General features: G+C 45.1%; 1 protein-coding gene across 1 annotated transcript in view; it reads right to left on the minus strand.

Moving 5' to 3' along the window:
* Window positions 1–21,914, minus strand: part of MAU2 (MAU2 sister chromatid cohesion factor) — a 111,518-nt gene that overhangs the window by 32,903 nt on the left and 56,701 nt on the right. The window contains exons 10-14 of the mRNA XM_029613829.1: window positions 12,883–12,986; window positions 2,447–2,524; window positions 1,846–1,911; window positions 1,334–1,417; window positions 567–616 (exon numbers count right to left, since the gene is read on the minus strand). Of these exons, the coding sequence (XP_029469689.1) occupies window positions 567–616; window positions 1,334–1,417; window positions 1,846–1,911; window positions 2,447–2,524; window positions 12,883–12,986 (382 nt within the window). The remainder of the gene's footprint in view (window positions 1–566; window positions 617–1,333; window positions 1,418–1,845; window positions 1,912–2,446; window positions 2,525–12,882; window positions 12,987–21,914) is intronic.

A 21,914-nucleotide genomic window follows, 5' to 3' on the forward strand; every position in this document is an offset into this window, starting at 1 on the left:
GCAGAGAGGTGCTAAGAGGCTCCGCAGTGACTTGCCTAAATATGGGACCAATTCATTTGCCTCAGTCTGCATATCTTTGCTGCTGCATTATGGATTCTATGCCACAGATTCTCAGAGTCCTGTTTTACTAACCCTGTTGGTGGTCTATCCTCATATGAATTTTAAGCTAGGCATAGCTATGATTTTCTCTGGCTGTGAATGTTTTCTCTGTGGCATCCCCAGGCCCAGATGGCCTTGAGGATCAGACGTCTGGCCCAAGAACTGAATGCAAGTCTCCTGCATGGAAAGAAAGGATTGTAACTGTGCTACTAGGCTGGACCTACTCACTGCTTTATCAGAGTCAAAATTCTCTCCAAGATTAGCTCCGGTTCATGCTGGTGAGGCCTTTAGTCTACATATTATATTGATTTTATCATGATTCTGCAAGGGGCTGCATACCTATTAATATCTAATAATGTTCCACTTATAAGATTGGTACTTTTTTTTTTTTTTTTTTTTTTTTTACTGTACATAAAATCCTTAACCAAATGAGAAGAAAAAATGTACAAAATAAGCATAATTCCTACCTTACAGGAAAGTTGTGATCTGGGTTTATTCTTTCCAACAAACTATAAAGCTACAAGGACAAAAAAACCACAAATGAATTAAAAGTTAAAAAACCAAACACAATAAGTGACTTTTAAATAAATTTGGCTTCTAAAACGGGAACTAAATCCCAAAGAAATCAGAAGTAATCTAGTTTGCAATTTTGTTTTTACTGATTCAAAATTCCAGCTTTGCTGTAACATCCGCGCAGCAGTTCCAAGCTACATGATTATCATGCAATTACAGCAGGGGCACCGTGGCCCCAGGAGGATGAATCCTGTGGACCTTGGTATTACAGAGCGTCGCATGGCAGTACCAGGTCATTAACCTCTGCCATATTTTGAGAGCAGAACAACCTGGAGGTCTGAATTTAGAAGGAAAGAGCAAGCGGCTAAGTAGATTTTTGGTGCGTTTTGAAGTTAAGCTTCCCAGCACTTTACATGGGTAAAAACTGCCCTCTCTCAATACAGCTGAAAGTCTGTGTGTGACTTTTAGCTGCACTGAAAGGAGGCATTCCCGGTGGCATTTAAGTTGAGGAAGGAAAAGCATATGCAAAGACTGCATTTTAAAATCTTCACCTGTACTTTTCCAGCAAAATTCCAGCTGCAGAAAGAAGCAGGTAAAAGTTGACTACGTGCATGCTTCTTCTGGAAAGTGGTGCAAAGCCCGCAGGTAAAATGGGCAGTTTAGAAACTGCTCCTGGTATGGATGCACGATGGCGCAGATGTCCTAAGCCCTCCTCCCTTACCTCTTGGTGTCTGTTGCCTTCCCTGATGTAGACGCTGGCCAGGTTTGTCACAATGAATGCCCACAATTCCTGATGCGTAGTTAGCTGTAACAAGGCACAGCAGAATAGCCATAAGGTCAAAAGCAGAGCTGGGATAACTCCATCCCCTCGGCATCTGTTCTCACTAGCTTCTTCTTTTGTCAGGAGTGACGAAGGGGCAAAGCATGCATACTATTTATGAATCTCCAGAAGGGTGATGAGCTTGGCTTAGAAAGCCTCCCATCTTCCTTTGAAGTTGCTGATCCATTGGAGGGGAGCAGCAAGAAACAAGAGGATCCCAGGGGAAAAAGCTTGAGTGCCAAAGACTCAGTTTGGGGAATCCTCCCAAATCTAGACATGTGATGATAAACAACTCTGCTCTTCCCTGGAATATGAGGATGAACCCACATAAGAGGCAGAAACTACTCCACACCTTCCACCCCTCCCTACAAGAAGCCTGGCGATGCACCCCTCCCAAAAGGATAAGATCTTACCCGTAGTGCTGTTGTAAACTGAGCTTCTGCGTTGTCCATACAGTTAACAGAAATGCAATAGAGACCCTTAAAAAAGCAAAAGGAAGGAGATAGGTTAAAAAAAATGCCACTACAACAGATCAATAGTGCTCTAAACATTATATTTAAACAATATCTATTTATGCTGGAAGATATAAGCAGGAGGGCCTTGGCACCAAAGGAAGGCCTGCTTTGTACAATGCTGGGAGTGCCTCTCACCTGTACCATCTAGTGGTCACTACACACAACAGGCAGAGGCTGCCAAAAAGAGGACTTAATTCATTCAATTACACAGCATGCAAGCCTGCTGCCATTAACTTACGTGGCATCTGAACTTGCAATTTGTTTTAAACCGCGATTACACATTTAAAAGATAATCCTGCCAATTACATTACGGAGACCTGGCACACTGCTGTGAGTAAGCAGGGTTAGAAAAACCAGTGACAGGGCCTTGATGCTTTTACCAGGCTACTAGATTATATGCTCATAACAGATTGCTCTTCCAAATATAAAAGCAGGCATGATGCTCGAGGCACTCGTTCTATAGCCTCCATGTCCAAAATCAGCCTGGCTTGCTACTTACTAATAACGTGTGGAGTTGGGCAGCGTGGTTAGAAAATAATCTGGGGGACTGTTGGCACAGTTGGCAGACCTGTGAAATCTGCAAGCAAAAAAAATATATTTAATTGTGAATCTTGCTGAAGACAAACTATCCGACACTTTAGATAGCTGGAAGGAGGGAAGCTCAGGGAAAATACTTCTAGATACATAGAATCACCACCAGCAGCAGCGGTGATAACAGCCAGAACCTTGGACGGGGGGGGGGGGGGGGGGGGCGTGTGGTGGCTGTTGAGAGATGATCAGAGATCAAGCACGCAGGAATAACTGCATACACGTGATCCTTATCTGCCAAAATCTATTCTGATATTACAAGGTGCCAGGGCTTTTTTCCCCAACACACTTTTCCCCTACTAACAGCAACCCCAGCCTTTGGACTCTCACTGGCAGAGATTACCAACTGACAGGCTGAGGCAGAAACCCGAGTGTTAAAACTGCGCTGCAATGCAGCGTACAGTTTCCTATGCACAGGCTAATATTGTTTTTAACTCCCAATGCATTAAGCTAATGGAGAAATTACTTACCTAATAATTTTGTTATCCCTTAGTGTAGACAGATGGACTCAGGACCAATGGGTTATGCTCCCCTGCCAGCAGATGGAGATGGAGTCAGATTTCAAAGACGTCGTCACCCTACATACACCCCTGTAGTGACCTCAGCCCTCCAGTATTAACTTCAAAAGCCACTGTGAACATACTAGTGGAAAAGCTTGATTAAAAATATGATTAAAAACTGATAACTGTAACTGTACTCAACCAATCATAAACACTGAACCCCAGTAAGAATACTGGAGCCCTGATCCAGGGACTAGGTGAAGGCTTACCTATAATCTCATAGATTTTATATCCACCCCACGGGTGAATCCTTGGCACAGTTTTTGGGCAGCTGAGGGTAGGATACTGAGTCCATCTGTCTACACTGAAGAAAATAAAATCATCAGGTAAGTAATTTCTCCATTTCCTAGCATGTAGCCAGATGGATTCAGGATCAATGGGATGTACAAAAGCTACATTCGATCAGGGCAGAAGGCTGCCCATGGTCTGGTCAACACTGCCCGTGCAAAGGCTGCATCCTCTCGGGCCTGCACATCCAGGCGATAAAACCTGGAGAAGGTTTGCACGTCACTGCTCGGCAGATATCAATGGGAGACAGAAGTCTAACTTCCGCCCCGAAGACTGCCTGAGCCCTAGTGGAATGAGCTCTCATCTGAGAAGGTAATGGGCTTTCCAGCCTCCACCTCCTTAATGCATCAAGCAATGGTAGCTCACAAAGCTGGTTCGCCCTGTTTCCTTCCGCTGTGTAGGACAAACAGGCAGTCCAACTTTCGGACCGGTTCTGAGACTTCCAGATACCGCAGTAAAAGTCTCTTGACATCCAAATGATGGAGACCACCATATTCCTCGGCATCCTTGAGTTTGAGTTTACCTAAGAATGGCAATGAAATGGACATGAAATGGACTGATTCAAATGAAACTCTGAGACTACTTTGGGCAAGAAGGATGGGACAGTACGTAGTTGTAATGCCCCCGGAGTAATCCAGAGGAATGGCTCCCGGCACTACAAAGCCTACAGTTCAGAGATGTGACGGGCCGAGCATATAGCCACCAGGAAAACAGTCTTCAAAGTCAATAACCGCAAGGGAAGACTCCACAGTGGCTGAAATAAAGGACCGGCCAAGAATTCCAGTACTAAATTGAGATTCCACAAGGGGCCCGGTAACCGTAAGAGAGGTCGAAGATGCTTCACGCCCTTCCGAAAAACGGGACATATCAGGGTGGGCTGAAAGGGAGGGCCCATTCATCTTACCCCTGAAACAGGAGAGCGCCACTAGTTGTACCTTCAAGGAGTTAAGGGCCAAACCTTTATTCAAGCAGTCTTGCAAAAATTCCAGAATAAGTGGGACTTTGATCATCTGATGGTTGACACTGTGTTCCTCGCACCAGGCGTCAAACTCTCCAGACCCGCAAGTTTGCTAGGGATGTGGAGAACTTCTGAGCGCGGAGTAAGGTGACAATTACTGCTGCCGAATATCCTCACTTCATCAAGCAAGCCCTCTCAAAGGCCAGACCGTAAGACAGAATCAAGTCAGATCCTCCTGAAGGACTGGTCCCTGCTGTAACAGGTCCCTGAGTGGTGGGAGGTACAGGGGACTCCCCCACCAGGAGTCTCCGATTGTCCACATACTACGGATGCCTAGGCCAATGCGGATCTACCAGTAGGATTAGTCCCTTGTGGCGTTCGATTCTGTGAACGACCCTGCCCAGTAGGAGCCATGGAGGGAAGGTGATAAGCAACGCATCTTCCGGCCAGATCTGGACAAGTGTGTCGATTCCCAGGGACCACAGATCTCTTCTGTGACTGAAGAATCGAAGAACGTTTGGCATTGTGGGATGCGGCCAGCAGGTCGACTGACGGGAGGCCCCAGTGATCTACTATCATTTGAAATGCTTTGGCCAAAAATCCCTACTTTCCTGGATCCAGACTCTCCCTGCTTAAAAAGTCTGCTCTGACATTGTCTCTTCCTGCGATGTGGGAGGCTGAGATCATCTGTAGATGTACTTCCGCCCATTGCATCAGGAGGTCTATCTTCTGTGATATTTGTTGGCTCTTGATTCCTCCCTGGCAGTTGATGTAGGCTATCGTCATCAAGTTGTCAGATATCATGCACACCGCCTGGCCCTGTAGTCTATGGCTGAACTGTAAACACGCCAATCTGACTGCCCGCGCCTCCAGGCGATTGATGTTCCAGAGGACCTCGTCTTCTGTCCACAGTCCCTGGGCTGTCAGCTCCTAACAGTGAGCTCCCCGGAGACTCGCATCTGTCATGAGAACCAGCCAGTCCGGGGAGGACAGGGACACACCTCTGTTCAAATGGGCTTCCTGGAGGTGACAGCAGACTCCCATCGGTAAGTGGAGATGAACTGAATGGTCTTGAAACTGTGGGTTCCAATGTGATAGCAGAGAGCGTTGAAGAGGATGCATGTGTGTCCTCGCCCATGGTACTACTCCTAGGGTTGCAGTCATCAACCCAAGGACTCGGAGATAACTCCACACCATCGGGCGTACTGTATTCACCAGGTGACACCTGTACATCAACTTCTGTATCCATATGGATGGAGGATAAACTTTTCCCTGCCTGGTGTTGAACTGGACTCCCAGATACTCCACGGACTGGGAAGGTTTAAGGCTGCTCTTAAGAACATAAGAACATAAGAAAATGCCATACTGGGTCAGACCAAGGGTCCATCAAGCCCAGCATCCTGTTTCCAACAGTGGCCAATCCAGGCCATAAGAACCTGGCAAGTACCCAAAAACTAAGTCTATTCCATGTAACCATTGCTAATGGCAGTGGCTATTCTCTAAGTGAACTTAATAGCAGGTAATGGACTTCTCCTCCAAGAACTTATCCAATCCTTTTTTAAACACAGCTATACTAACTGCACTAACCACATTATCTGGCAACAAATTCCAGAGTTTAATTGTGCGTTGAGTAAAAAAGAACTTTCTCCTATTAGTTTTAAATGTGCCCCATGCTAACTTCATGGAGTGCCCCCTAGTCTTTCTACTATCCGAAAGAGTAAATAACCGATTCACATCTATCCGTTCTAGACCTCTCATGATTTTAAACACCTCTATCATATCCCCCCTCAGTCGTCTCTTCTCCAAGCTGAAAAGTCCTAACCTCTTTAGTCTTTCCTCATAGGGGAGTTGTTCCATTCCCCTTATTTTGGTAGCCCTTCTCTGTACCTTCTCCATCGCAATTATATCTTTTTTGAGATGCGGCGACCAGAATTGTACACAGTATTCAAGGTGCGGTCTCACCATGGAGCGATATAGAGGCATTATGACATTTTCCGTTTTATTCACCATTCCTTTTCTAATAATTCCCAACATTCTGTTTGCTTTTTTGACTGCCGCAGCACACTGCACCGACGATTTCAATGTGTTATCCACTATGACACCTAGATCTCTTTCTTGGGTTGTAGCACCTAATATGGAACCCAACATTGTGTAATTATAGCATGGGTTATTTTTCCCTATATGCATCACCTTGCACTTATCCACATTAAATTTCATCTGCCATTTGGATGCCCAATTTTCCAGTCTCACAAGGTCTTCCTGCAATTTATCACAATCTGCTTGTGATTTAACTACTCTGAACAATTTTGTGTCATCTGCAAATTTGATTATCTCACTCGTCGTATTTCTTTCCAGATCATTTATAAATATATTGAACAGTAAGGGTCCCAATACAGATCCCTGAGGCACTCCACTGTCCACTCCCTTCCACTGAGAAAATTACCCATTTAATCCTACTCTCTGTTTCCTGTCTTTTAGCCAGTTTGCAATCCATGAAAGGACATTGCCACCTATCCCATGACTTTTTACTTTTCCTAGAAGCCTCTCATGAGGAACTTTGTCAAACGCCTTCTGAAAATCCAAGTACACTATATCTACTGGTTCACCTTTATCCACATGTTTATTAACTCCTTCAAAAAAGTGAAGCAGATTTGTGAGGCAAGACTTGCCCTGGGTAAAGCCATGCTGACTTTGTTCCATTAAACCATGTCTTTCTATATGCTCTGTGATTTTGATGTTTAGAACACTTTCCACTATTTTTCCTGGCACTGAAGTCAGGCTAACCGGTCTGTAGTCTCCCGGATCGCCCTTGGAGCCCTTTTTAAATATTGGGGTTACATTTGCTATCCTCCAGTCTTCAGGTACAATGGATGATTTTAATGATAAGTTACAAATTTTTACTAATAGGTCTGAAATCTCATTTTTTAGTTCCTTCAGAACTCTGGGGTGTATACCATCTGGTCCAGGTGATTTACTACTCTTCAGTTTGTCAATCAGGCCTACCACATCTTCTAGGTTCACCGTGATTTGATTCAGTCCATCTGAATCATTACCCATGAAAACCTTCTCCATTACGGGTACCTCACCAACATCCTCTTCAGTAAACACTGAAGCAAAGAAATCATTTAATCTTTCCGCGATGGCCTTATCTTCTCTAAGTGCCCCTTTAACCCCTCGATCATCTAATGGTCCAACTGACTCCCTCACAGGCTTTCTGCTTCGGATATATTTAAAAAAGTTTTTACTGTGAGTTTTTGCCTCTACAGCCAACTTCTTTTCAAATTCTCTCTTAGCCTGTCTTATCAATGTCCTACATTTAACTTGCCAATGTTTATGCTTTATCCTATTTTCTTCTGTTGGATCCTTCTTCCAATTTTTGAATGAAGATCTTTTGGCTAAAATAGCTTCTTTCACCTCCCCTTTTAACCATGCCGGTAATTGTTTTGCCTTCTTTCCACCTTTCTTAATGTTTGGAATACATCTGGACTGTGCTTCTAGAATGGTATTTTTTTAACAATGACCACGCCTCTTGGACATTTTTTACTTTTGTAGCTGCTCCTCTTGGTGAGGTTTACTTCACAGCTGAGTTCCTGTAACAGAGAGATCACCCTGTTGGTTTTCAGGAGGCTCTCTTCCACGGACTTGGCCCAGATCAGCCAATTGTCCAAGTATGGGTGCACCAGGATCCCTTCTTTTCTTAATGCTGCCACCACGACCACCATGATCTTGGAGAAAGTTCTGCAGCTGGTGACTAAGCCAAAGGTTACCGCCTGAAACTGATGATGATCCAGCACCGCAAAGTATAGGAAACGTTGGTGTTCCAGCTGGATTGGAATATGTAGGTAGGCCTCGGATAGATCCAGGAAGGTTAGGCACTCTCCTGGTTGTACGGCCATTATCACAGCGCGTAAGGTTTCCATGCGAAAATGAGTTAGTTAATCGCAAGTGACAATTGACAATCTTGAGGTCGAGGATGGAGCGAAAGGAACCTTCCCTTCTTGGGTACGACAAAATAAATGGAATAATGCCCTGTATTTTCCTGGGGCATAGGTACTGAGACTTCTGCCTTCATCCTGAGGAGTCTTAGAAATGTAATCTCCACTGCCTGCTTCTTGTGCTGGGAGTGGCAAGGAGACATCATGAATATGTCCAGAGGAGTGCTGTGGAATTCTAGTGCATATCCTTCTCGAATGACTTACAGTATCCATTTGTCTGAAGTAATCTTGATCCACCGTCAGTAAGAGAGAGACAGGCCCCCTATCTCCTCATCCCGAAGGTGGGTCAGTAAAATTTAATTGTAGGTTTTGGGATGAGATTGAACCCATACCTGCCCCTCCCCTTGAGCTGTCTGATACAAAAGGACTAGGACCTCCCACGGGAGTCTCAATGTCAAATTTCTATAGGGGAGAAAACACTGGGAACCCCTGGAAAAACCCCTCATAGGCGAGAGACGCTGTGGCTGCTTCCTCTTATCTTCTGGTAACTGGAGACTCGCACCAATTACTGGCCTGCTTTCCAACTTGCTCCTGAATAGGAGTGATCCTTTAAAAGGGTATCTTTGTAAGATTAGCTTTGGAGGTTGTGTCAGGTGACCAGTTCCGCAGCCATAGCTGTCATCTGGCTGCCACCACTGAGACCATTCCGCTGAAGTACAGACTAAATCAGAACCTGAGGCTGCTAAAAAGGCAGCAGTGGGCCCCATACCCACTCTGGAATTCACCCCGGAGTCATCAATCTCCTGAGAGAGAAGTAGACATGAACAAGCCACCAGAGCACAACAAAAAGCTAGCTGTAAGGTTATTGCTACAGTGTCAAAGGCTTGTTTAAGGATAGACTCAATCCGTCTATCATGTGCATCTTTTAAGGTTGCTCCTCCTTCCACTGGGATAGTTGTTCATTTAGAGATGGCACAGACCAGTGCATTCACTTTAGGACAGTGGACTGTCTCAGGGATCTGTACTGGGACCCATCCTTTTCAATATATTTATAAATGATCTGGAAAGGAATACAACGAGTTAGGAAATCAAATTTGCAGATGATTCAAAATTATTCAGAGCAGTTAAATCACAAGCGGATTGTGATAAATTGCAGAAAGACCTTGTGAAACTGAAAAATTCTGCATTCAAATGGCAGATGAAATTTAATGTGGGTAAGTGCAAGGTGATGCATATAGGGAAAAATAACCCATGCTATAGTTACACAATATTAGGTTCCATATTAGGAGCTACCACCCAAGAAAGATCTAGGCATCATAGTGGATAATACATTGAAATCGTCGGTTCAATGTGCTGTGGCAGTCAAAAAAGCAAACAGAATGTTGGGAATTATTAGAAAGGGAATGGTGAATAAAATGCAAAATGTCATAATGCCTCTGTATCGCTCCATGGTGAGACCGCACCTTGAAAACTGTGTACAATTCTGGTCGCCGCATCTCAAAAAAGATATAATTGCGATGGATAAGGTACAGAGAAGGGCAACCAAAATGATAAAGGGGATGGAACAGCTCCCCTATAAGGAAAGACTAAATAGGTTAGGACTTTTCAGCTTGGAGAAGATACGGCTGAGAGGGGATACGATAGAGATGTTTAAAATCATGAAAGGTCAAAATGGGTAAATGTGAATCAATTATTCACTCTTTCGGATAATAAAAGGACTAGGGGGCACTCCATGAAGTTAGCATGTGGCTAACTAAAACTAATCAGAGAAAGTTCTTTTTCACTCAATGTATAATTAAACTCTGGAATTTGTTGCCAGGGGATGTGGTTAGTGCAGTTGGGTTTAAAAAAGGATTGGATAAGTTCTTCAAGGAGAAGTCCTTTACCTGTTATTAATTAAGTTGACTTAGAAAATAGCCACTGCTATTACTAGCATCAGGAGCATGAGATAGACTTAGTTTTTTGGTGCTTGCGAGCTACTTATAGCCTGGATTGGCCACTGTTGGAAACAGGATGCTGGGCTTGATGGACCCTTGGTCTGACCCAATATGGCAGGTTCTTATGCAAATGTTCCCTTACCACTGGGTCCAAAGGGTATAGAGCTTCCAACGCACAACCCCTTTAAAACTTGCTTCTGAGGCATCCCATTCCAGATCTAACACTCCTGGATGGAATCCATCACTGGAAAGTAGCAGGCAGCCTTCCACAAGGAAATCAGAATGGGATTCTTCTTTGGTTCTGTCACAGAGTCCGCCCCAGGGATTCCCAGCAACTTCAGGGTCTGGGAAACCAAGGCTGGCAATTTGTCTCTATGGAAAAACCGTAACAATGTCTGATCCGGATCTAACCCGGGGGGGGGTGGGGAGGGAGGGAAGAATATCCCCATCATCCAAGGAATCTGTATCCTCCTCTTCATCTGTGTTATCCGGGTCCCTATCAGGGAGACCCTTGGTAAGGTTAGGCATACCTCAGGGCCTGCCGGTAGGAATGGAAGAGGGAGGGGCCACCGACTGAGGTTCTGTCCAGACTGGGGCAAAAGAGGCAGTAGACTGCACCTGCACGAAGAATTGTAGTCCCTAAAAAAAAACTCCATCCAGGAAAAGGCCGCCAGGTCCATGCCTAATCCAGGAGGTACTGGGGTGGGACCAGTTTAATTTCCCTCTCCCACAGATGAACCCATCAAGGGGATACTAAGGTCTGGCATACTTCCAGTTAAGGCAGTGGCCAACCCATCATCCGAATGGGTCAATTCCCCTTGGGCTTCCTCGCAGCACCGACATAAGTTGGACTCCAGGTCAGACAGAGGCTCTAATATGGCAAGCGCTGCAGAGATCAAGACGCTTAGTTTTCTTGGTTGGCGGTGACAACTGTGCGTCCTATCGGCTTGCGCTTAAAATTTATGCGCACAGATTTCGAGTGCTTAGGCGGGATGCATGCACAGCCTGTGCACCTGGCTTTTCCTGTGTTCTGTGTAAGTTGTGCATGTATGTAGACATGATCAGAGCTGAAGCACTGCGCATACCAATGTTCTATGGAGGGCAATACGGCACGCACAAAGACGCGTGCAAGATGGCGCCACCGCAGAATACCACGCGGTGTGCCGACCAAATCTAAAATGGGGCCTAGCCCACCAGGGGGGAGGGCCACTCAACCTGCTCGAACGCCCACTTCCCCTTACCCCAACGGGATCCGGATCGACGTCAGTACGACTCGCCGAGCTAAGAGACTAGAGGAAGTCTTACCGAAACCCCTCCAAACGTCTTTGAATCGGGAGGTAAATCTTTTTTTTTTTTTTTTTAATACTTACCTGGGCTCAGCACTTACTGGCTGAGTACAGAGACTGTCTCCAGATGCAGGGGAAGAGGGCTTTGGACATCACCGCCGCGCTCAGCTTCCTGCACCCGCTGCCTTTCAGCTGCTTAAGCAGAACAGTCCACACCAGGAACTGGTTACCAGACCAAGGCTCACCTCTGAGGGATCTCAGAAATCGCCTCATGAATTCTCAACTGGGGCAGGGACCTTTAGGTATCACTGTAGGAGAGCGGGGCTCAATTTTCCTTCAATTTAGAAAGTAGAATTTCTCGCTCCATAAAGAACAACAATCCCTATAGGAAGAGGTACGTCCACTATCAGCTGGAGACGGAGAATCCTGGAGGGCTGAGGTCACTGCAGGGGTGAATGTAGGGTGACGTCAGCTTTGAAACCTGACTCCGTCTCCATCTGCTGGCAGGGCAGCATAACCCATTGGTCCTGAGTCCATCTGGCTACAAACTAGGAAATGGCATATTAAGGCATCAGGAGTTTAAAAAAAAAAAAAAAAAAAAAAGGTGTGTTATCACCACTTACGTGGATAAGTCAGTACTTATCCACAAAGTGTTTTTGACATTTTCTTTTTTTTATTTATTTACTGATTCTACCTGCCAGGGCATTAGCACTCAAAGCTTTACTCCAGGGTCACTGATGTAGTTAGGTTTCCAGTGCTAAATCCTGACCAAGCCAACACACCTGTTTGCATCAGGGAGTAATACTTAATGTCCTCATTTGAATGGGATTTCCAAGCCAAGGCACTAAGTAGTACTCCCACTTTAGAACGCTCATTTTGTAAGCGTAAAACTCTTTGCTGCTTTGGCACACAAAATGAGCATATAAATGCGAGCAAAGCAGTGTGATGGCCAGAACACACCTTTCTGCGTCAGCCTGTGAGTGAGAAAAAAGTATCAAAATACGAGGCTGACACTGCCTGGAAGATCCCTCTGTGAATCAACACAGATCTCCTGGGTGTTTCATTTCTCATCAGCATTAGAAGTGCTTTCTTTGCTATCACAGGACAGGGCTATAACTCTATCCTTCCAGTTCCTAGCAAGTTTCGAGCTAAGGGCACTATATGAGACCAGGCAGCACTACTACAGCTGGCAACATAAAGAAATGTGAACAGAAACAATTAAAAATCAGAATAATTTTGTTTTAACAATAAACAGTAAAATATACCAAAAAGGTGAGTTGCAGAGGAGAAGGAAAGATTATAAACAACTAGACTGGTGATACTGAGCTCTGAATTCTGGGTAGGTTAAGAAAGAGACAGGAAATGGCCAGATTGTTTACCTACCTCCTGCAGGGCTGTGGCTTTATGTCCCGTGACAAGCCGACACATAATAATATGCTCCAGCAAAATCACTTGGAAAGACGACAGAATGGGGCTGGAGTCCAACACTGGAGAGTGAGAAAGGAATCAGCCATACTGTCAGAATACAGACTGGCACATCCTATCCTCCTGCCACACTGATGCAGGCTACAGACTGTTGCGTCCTACCCTTCTACGACACTGACCGCAAGATATAGACCAGGGCATCCTACTATCCCGTCACACCGATGCAGGATACAGATTGGTGCATTTTACCCTCCCGTCACACTGACAGACTAACGTGTCTCACTCTCCCATTACAAAGACAGATTACAGAGCAGCATGATTTACCCTTCCTGTTACATATATTATCAGAAACTCTATTTATGTTTCTCTCTACATAGTCAGATCAATCAAGACTCCTGGGTTTTGCCTCCCCTCCAGCAGCTGGAGACAGAGAAAGTTTTACTGCCACTTTACATAAGGTGCCACCTGCAGTCCCTCAGTATTTCTCTGTCTCCAGCAGATGGTAGAGGTGCAAATCCTGCAGTCTGCAGTCAGATTTAAAAAAAAAAAAAAAGAAAGTTAAAGCCTGCAACAAGAGTTGCTTGCCTCTCAGGGGGTTGCTAGGTCCCAGTGGGGCCATCCCTCCTGGTTTGTGAAGCAGATGAGCAGAGGGTTGGGGACCCTTGTATGTTCGGTCCCTGTTTACCGGACAAGGTAAAAAGCTGTAGGTTCCAGTTCCCTTGCTCTGAAGGAGGAACAGAGCCTGCTTCTGCTCTTCTCTCAAAGGAAGTGCTACTTGTCTTTAATTCCTTGTTTTTGACTTTAGCTTTAAGGTTTAAAGCTTTGTTAAAAAAAAATAAAAAAAAAAGGGGGAAGAAACTAAGGCAAAGAGGAGTTTCTGTGGTTTCCAGGAGTACTTTATCGTAGGTGATCAGGTGGCTCTTTTTTTTTTTTTTTTCAGTACCCATTCCACTATGTTTTCAGTGCCACGCGGGCTGTGCCGTGTCGTTTGTGAAGACGCATGTGCGCATCTCTCCCCAGAGGGCCGATGCTCCCGGTGTCTCTCCAGAGGAGAGCACACCTCGGGGAACGTAACAACTGCTTTGGCCTGGTGCCGCGAGCCTGGGAGGCTCTCTGCAGCGAGGCAGCCGGTGGACGACCCCTTCCCGCTGAGCGCGGGAGCGGCGGCCATTTTGTCCATATTCTCTGCTGCCTTGCGCGCTGTGGAGAGGGAGGGGGATTTCCCTGCTCCATTGTGCCCGGTCATTAGGGCCTCCGGGGAAGATCTGGAGACTGAAAGGAATCCTGCAGCACACGATGAAGATTCCCTAGAGGATTCTGATTCTTCTTCCTCCTTCTCATCTGAGTCTGTCCTCCTTTTACATAAGGCCTATAAGGCCAGGAAAGCTAAAGCTGAGCAGAGGGCTTCAGCATGCTCAAGACAAGGGAAGAGGGTCCGGACCTCTAAAACAGCTGGGGCTACAAGGGTTCAGTAGGTTCCAGGGGTCCCAGCACTATCTACTAGAGCGGATACCTCTTCAGATGCTTCAGATGTGGGGGGATCCATGGGTCCAGGGCCAATCTGGGTTTCGCAGAACAAGATCTGGATCAGGCGCTGAACAAAAGCCCATCTGTGAAAGGGGATGATCCCAAAGTGGTGCGGTTGTTCCACAGGGAGGAGCTAGACCCCTTGATTCCTGCGGACCTGAAAGAGCTAGGTATAAAGGTCCCGCGAAAGCACTCAAGTTTGGATGAACTTGACCCAGTCATGACTGGCCTTCATGATCCAACAAGGTCCTTTCCTTTTCACCAGTCGGTCAGCACTTTGGTGTTTAGGGAGTGGGATACTCCCGACACAGACCTGAAGGTCAGCAGAGCCATGGATAAGTTGTATCCTTTGTCAGAGGAAACATGAACTCCTGAAGGTCCCAAAGGTGGATGCATCCGTTTCGGTGGTCACCAAGAGACAGCTATTCTAGTTGCTGGTGCTACTGCCCTGAAGACCTTCAGGATCGGAAGCTGGAAGCGCACCTCAAAAAGATATTTGAGTCCGAGCATTGTGCAACTGTGGGAAGCAGTTCTTGATTTTGTTTGTTTTTATATACCGACGTTAGATCGAGATATCACATCGGTTCACATGAAACTGAGAAGGCAAATAAGACATGGGCTGCTTATTTTTTCAGGCTAACATGGAGAACTAACAACTTAGGAGATACAGAGTAACTTGGAAAGCTTAATAACTTAGAGTACTTAAATATTCTAAGTCACTTTGTAAAAATAATTTAACAAGCAACTAATTTTTACAAAATGCCCTGATAACTTGGTGTCTTGGACATGATGACTTAATTGAAGTTGAGTTTAAACATTATGAATTAAATGCTTGAATTTGATATTAAAGTTAAAGAGAACATTGTGAGTTACTTATGTTACATTTATGTACAGAATCAAGGGTGAGGGATCAGCTGAATACAATGGGCAAGAGGGGAGCCCTTTGGTGGTAGAGTTTCGAGTCTGGTAGAACTGTATTTGTCTGCGAGGATTAGTTCGGAATCCTCTACTGGGTTCCTGGAACACCCGTAGGTGTGGGTGATGTGATCCTTGTGGTGCCAGAGTGGCCGAGGAATCCGTGGTTTCCAGACTTAATCAACTTAGCAGTGGATGCCCAAGTGTGGCTAGCTCATCTGCCAAATCTTCTGCATCAAGGCCCCATATTTTCAGATCAGGCGGCTCGCTTTTGTCTAGTAGCTTGGCTTTTGAAAGGCAAGGGTTACTCGGAAGGGGTTACTGCCACTTTCTTGCAGTCCAGGAAGATTTCCACTTCCTTAGCTTATTTGAGGGTATGAAGAGTGTCTGAGACCTGGTGCACGGATCAGGGAGTACAGATTGGAGCCTCTCCTTTGCGAGCCTCGATGATTCATATTCTCACTTTTCTGAAGAATGGTTTGGTAAAGGGCTTATCCTTCAATTCCCTTTGAGTTCAGGTGTTGGCCATTGGCTGTCTTCGAGTTAAGGTTCGGGGCTCTACCTTAACTGCCCATCCGAATGTGGTGTATTTTCTCCAGGGAGCAAAACATTTGCATCCTCCGGTTCAGAATCCTTGTCCCTCTTGGAACCTTAATGTAGTCCTTAAGAGCTTGTATGCGGCCCCATTCAAACCTCCGAGGCGGGTGACAATGAAGGATCTCACTTTGAAGGTGGTTTTCTTAGTGGCGATTTGTTCAGCTCGATGGATCTTGGAGCTTCAGGCCTTGTTCTGTAGGGAGTCTTTTTTGAGAATCTCGGAGTCAGGTGTTTCCTTGAGAATGGTTCCTTCCTTTCTGCCAAAAGTAGTATCGTCTTTCCACTTAAATCAGTCAGTGGAGCTCCCATACACTTTCCTTTAGTGGATCCTTCGGCACCACAAACAAGAGAGTTGCTTCGTTTGGACGTCAAACATACATTGCTGCAGAACCTGAAGGTCACGAATAGTTTCTGTTTGTCGGATCATCTTTTTGTGCTTTGGAGCGGTGCAAAGAAGGGGCATAAAGCATCAAGAGCCATGACTGCAAGGTGGCTAAAAAATTAGCTCTGCATATATCTGTCAGGGTCGTCCTATCCCAGAGGGGCTAAGGGTGCATTCTACCTGCTCCCAGGCGGCCTCCTGGGCCAAGTTTCAGCAAATTTCACTGCAAGAGATCTGCAGGGTGGTTACTTGGAAATCACTACTGACTTTTTCCAGGCACTATCATTTGGACATCCAGGCTCCAGAAGCTATGGGCTTTGGTGAAAGTGTACTTCGAGCAGGACTCTCACAGTCCTACCCCATCTAGGGAAGCTTTGGTACATCCCAGGAGTCTGGATTGATCTGGATATGTATAGGGAAAGGAACATTGGTTCTTAAACCTGCTAATTTTTGTTCCTGTAGTACCTCAGATCAGTCCAGAGTTCCACCCACTGGAGGAAAGGGAATTTTGGAGAGTCCGCTCAAACTGTGATTTGTAATTACTCTGAAAAATGGCACAGGTTATGTTAGTCCTACACAGGGTTTTGTGTGGGCAGTTATCTGTTCCAGTTTTCCACTTCCCACTGCTCGTTCAGAGGATGTTAGTTGGTATTTGATATTTGTTTCTATTTTGGCTTGAGTACAGATCAATACTGAGGGACTGGAGGTGGCACCTTGTTAAGTGGCAGTGTCAGTAAAACTTTCTTTGTCTCCATCTGCTGGAGGGGAGGCAAAACCCAAGAGTCTGGACTGATCTGTGGTACTACAGGAATCAAAATTAGCAGGTAAGAACCAATTTTCCTTTTCTCCCCCACAGCCTCAGCACTGTGCTTTCCCTCTGACACCCAGTACAGCCCCTAGCAATCTCCCACCTTACAACCAAGCATTCCCTCCTCCACAGACCCAGCACTCTCCTATCCGTATTCCACCACCCAGCCACCCCACACCCAACAGAACTTTTCTGTTGAAGCAGGGGATGATTTGTTGCCCAAATATGGCAACAAATGGAGAAATGATTTACCTGATAATTTTGTTTTCCTTAGTTTAGGCAGATGGACTCAGGACCAATGGGTTATGGGTTCCCCTGCTAGCAGATGGAGACGGAGTCAGGTTTCAAAGCTGACAACACCTTAGATATACTCCTGCAGTGACCTCAGCCCTCCAGTATTCTCTTCAAAAGCCAATGTGGATGTACTATTAAAAACTTGAATAAAGTTTGAATACAACTTAATAACCTGATTAAAAATGGGTGACCGTAACTGTACTCAACCAAACATAAGCACTGAATCCCAGCAACAATATAGATGCCCTGATCTAGAGATTGGGTGACAGCTCACCCATAACCTCTTTGAATAGAGATTTACCTCATAGGCAATTCCTTGGCTCTGTTCATGGGCAGCCATGGACGGGATGCTGAGTCCATCTGTCTACACTAAGGAAAACAAAATTATCAGGTAAGTAATTTCTCCATTTCCTAGCATATAGCCAGATGGACTCAGGACCAGTGGGGTGTATAAAAGCTACTCCTGAATGGGGCAGAAGGCTGCCCGCGGTCTGGTTAGCACCACCCTCACAAAGGCTGCGTCCTCTCGAGCCTGGACATCCAGGTGAGACAACCTGCCAGGTGAGACGTCGCTGCTCGGCAGATGTTGATGGGAGATAGTAGCTTAGCCTTCCACCCAGGATACTGCCTGAGCCCTACTGGAATATGCTTTAACCTGAAGGGGCAAAGGCTTCCCTGCCTCTACCTAAGCTGCCGTGATCACTTTCTTGATCCAGTGGGCTATGGTAGCTCGCGAAGCCGCTTGGCCTTGTTTCATTCCACCATGAAGAACAAACAAGCGGTCCATCTTGTGCACCGGTTCTGAACGTTCCAGATACCATACTGAAAGCCTACTGACGCTTAAGAAGCGGTAGTCTTCCGTGTCCTTGCGTCTATCTAGGGATGGTAAGGAAAATTGACTGGTTCAGGTGAAACTCCGAGACTACCTTAGGCAAGAAAAAAGGAATGGTGCGAAGCTGTAATGTTTCTGGAATTAAACAGAGGAATGGTTCCCGACATAACTGCGCCTGTAGTTCAGAGATGTGATGAGCCAAGCATATCGCCACCAAGAATACATTCTTCAGCGTTAACAGGCATAGAGACAGACTGCGCAGCGGCCCGAAAGGAAGGCTCTGTAAAAAGTCCAAAACTAGATTGAGGTTTCCTTAGGGGGACCGACCACTTTAAGGGTGGTTGGAGTAACCAAGTCCCAACTTAAGAATGGCAGCCCTGGTGCCCGCATTGGAGGAAGAAGGTCTCATGATCAGACAGCATCAACCTGGTGCAGCAGGAAAGGATCCTGTAACAAGGACCTGCTCTCCAGGTGGTGCATTGTTCTTTTGCACCGAGGCTGCATCTCCCAGGGCTACTGCCCAGGAGAGAAGGGTTAGGTCAGCCATCAAATTTGGTGATTTGATTATTAGGAATGTAGACAGCCGGGTGGCTGGTGGGCGTGAGGATTGCCTGGTAACATGCCTACCTGGTGCGAAGGTGGAGGACCTCACGCATCACCTAGATAGGATTTTAGACAGTTCTGGGGAGAAGCCAGCTGTCATGGTACATGTGGGCACCAACGACATAGGAAAATGTGAAAGGGAGGTTCTGGAAGCCAAATGTGGACTCTTAGGTAGAAAGCTTAAATCCAGAACCTCCAGGGTAGCATTCTCTGAAATGCTCCCTGTTCCATGCGCAGGTCCCCAGAGGCAGGCAGAGCTCTGGAGTCTCAATGCATGGATGAGACGATGGTGCAAGGAAAAGGGATTCAGTCTTGTAAGGAACTGGGGAACCTTTTGGGGAAGGGGGAGTCTCTTCCGAAGGAATGGGCTCCACCTTAACCAGGGTGGAACCAGACTGCTGGCGCTAACCTTTAAAAAGGAGATAGAGCAGCTTTTAAACTAGAACAAAGGGGAAAGCTGACAGTCACTCTGCAGTGCATGGTTCGGAGGGAGGTATTTTCAAAGGATACTAATGATGCATTAGCGCTAGGGCATCCCGAAAGTAAGGTTCCAATAATAAGAAAAGTAGTCCAAGTGCCTGTAGCTAAAAACTCACCTGAGCTAAAAAAAATTCCAATTTATCCCTATCAATTAAAAAGCAGAATGTAAATACAAACAAAAAACACACTTTGAAATGTTATATGCTAATGCCAGAAGTCTAAGAAGTAAGATGGGAGATTTAGAATGTATAGCAGTGAATGATGACAGACTTAATTAGCATCTCAGAGACATGGTGGAAGGAGGATAACCAATGGGACAGTGGTATACCGGGCTACAAATTATATTGCAATGACAGAGAGGAGCATCTGGGAGGCAGGGTGGTGCTTTATGTCCGGGATGGCTTAGAGTCCAACAGGATAAAGATCCTGCATGAGACTAAACGCACAATCGAATCTTTACGGATAGAAATCCTTTGTGTGTTGGGGAAGAGTATAGTGATAAGAGTATACTACCGTCCACCTGGCCAAGATGGTGAGATGGACAGTGAAATGCTAAGAGAAATTAGGGAAGCTAACCAAATTGGTAGTGCAGTAATAATGTGAGATTTCAATTACCCCAATATTGATTGGGTAAGTGTAACATTGGTGCATGCTAGAAAGATAAAGATCCTGGATGGAATAAATAGTTTTATGGAGCAATTGGTTTAGGAACAGACGAGAGAGGGAGCAATTTTCGATCTAATTCTCAGTGGAGCACAGGATTTAGTGAAAGAGGTAACGGTGGTGGGGCTGCTTGGCAATAGTGATCATAATACGATCAAATTTGAATTGATTCGAAGGGGGACAGTAAGCAAATCTACGGCTCTACCGCTAAACTTTCAAAAGGAAACTGATAAAATAAGAAAAATAGAAAAAAACTGAATGGAGAAGCTACAAAGGTAAAAAGTGTGCAAGAAGTGAGGACATCATTAAAAAGTACCATCCTAGAAGCACAGTCCAGATGTATTCCACACATTAAGAAAGGTGGAAGGAAGGCAAAACGATTACCAGCATGGTTAAAAGGTGAGGTGAAAGAGGCTATTTTAGCCAAAAGATCTTCAGTGAAAAATTGGAAGAAGGATCCAACAGAAGAAAATAGGATAATGCATAAGCTTTGGCAAGTTAAATGTAAGACATTGATAAGACAGGCTAACAGAGAATCTGAAAAGAAGTTGGCCGCAGAGGCAAAAACTCACAGTAAAACTTTTTAAAATATATCTGAGGCAGAAAGCCTGCGAGGGAGTCAGTTGAATCGTTAGATGATCGAGGGGTTAAAGGGGCTCTTAGAAAAGATAAGGCCATCGTGAAAAGATTAAACGATTTCTTTGCTTCGGTGGTTACTGAAGAGGATGTTGGGGACGTACCCGTTCCGGAGAAGGTTTTCATGGGTAATGATTCAGATGGACTGAACCAAATCACGGTAAACCTAGAAGATGTGGTAGGCCTGATTGACATGGCCTGATTGACATGCCAGGGTTCTGAAGGAACTAAAAAATGAAGTTTCAGATTTATTAGTAAAAATTTGTAACCTATCATTAAAATCATCTATTGTACCTTAAGACTAGAGGGTGGCTAATGTAACCCCAATATTTAAAAAGGGCTCCAGGGGTGATCCGAGAAACTACAGACCAGTTAAGCCTGACTTCAGTGCCAGGAAAAATAATGGAAAGTGTTCAAAATCACAGAACATATAGAAAGGCATGGTTTACTGGAACAAAGTTAGCTTATCTTTATCCAAGGCAAGTCTTGCCTCACAAATCTGTTTCACTTTTTTGAAGGGATTAATAAACATGTAGATAAAGGTGAACCGGTAGATGTAGTGCATTTGGATTTTCACAAGGCATTTGACAAAGTTCTTCATGAGAGGCTTCTAGGAAAAGTAAAAAGTCATGGGATAGGTGGCGATGTCCTTTCGTGGATTACAAACTGGTTAAAAGACAGGAAACAGAGTAGGATTAAATGGACAATTTTCTCAGTGGAGGGGGGTGGGCAGTGGAATGCCTCAGGGATCTGTGCTTTTCAATATATTTATAAATGATCTGGAAAGGAACACGAGGAGTGAGTAATCAAATTTGCAGATGATACAAAATTATTCAGAGTAATTAAATCACAAGCAGATTGTGATAAATTGCAGGAACACCTTGTGAGACTGGAAAATTGGCCATCCAAATGGCAGATGAAATTTAATGTGGATAAGTGCAAGGTGATGCATATAGGGAAAAATAACCCATGCTATAGTTACATGATATTAGGTTCCATATTAGGAGCTACCACCCAGGAAAGAGATCTAGGCGTCATGGTAGATAATAGATTGAAATCGTTGGCTCAGGGTGCTGCAGCAGTCAAAAAAGCAAACAGAATATTAGGAATTATTATGAAGGGAATGTCGAATAAAACAGAAAATGTCATAATGCCTCCGTATCGCTCCATGGTGAGACCGCACCATGAATACTGTGTACAATTCTGGTCGCCGCATCTCAAAAAAGATAAAGTTGCGATGGAGAAGGTACAGA

The sequence above is a fragment of the Rhinatrema bivittatum genome, chromosome 8 (genome assembly GCF_901001135.1).
Source record: "Rhinatrema bivittatum chromosome 8, aRhiBiv1.1, whole genome shotgun sequence".
Taxonomy (NCBI): domain Eukaryota; kingdom Metazoa; phylum Chordata; class Amphibia; order Gymnophiona; family Rhinatrematidae; genus Rhinatrema; species Rhinatrema bivittatum.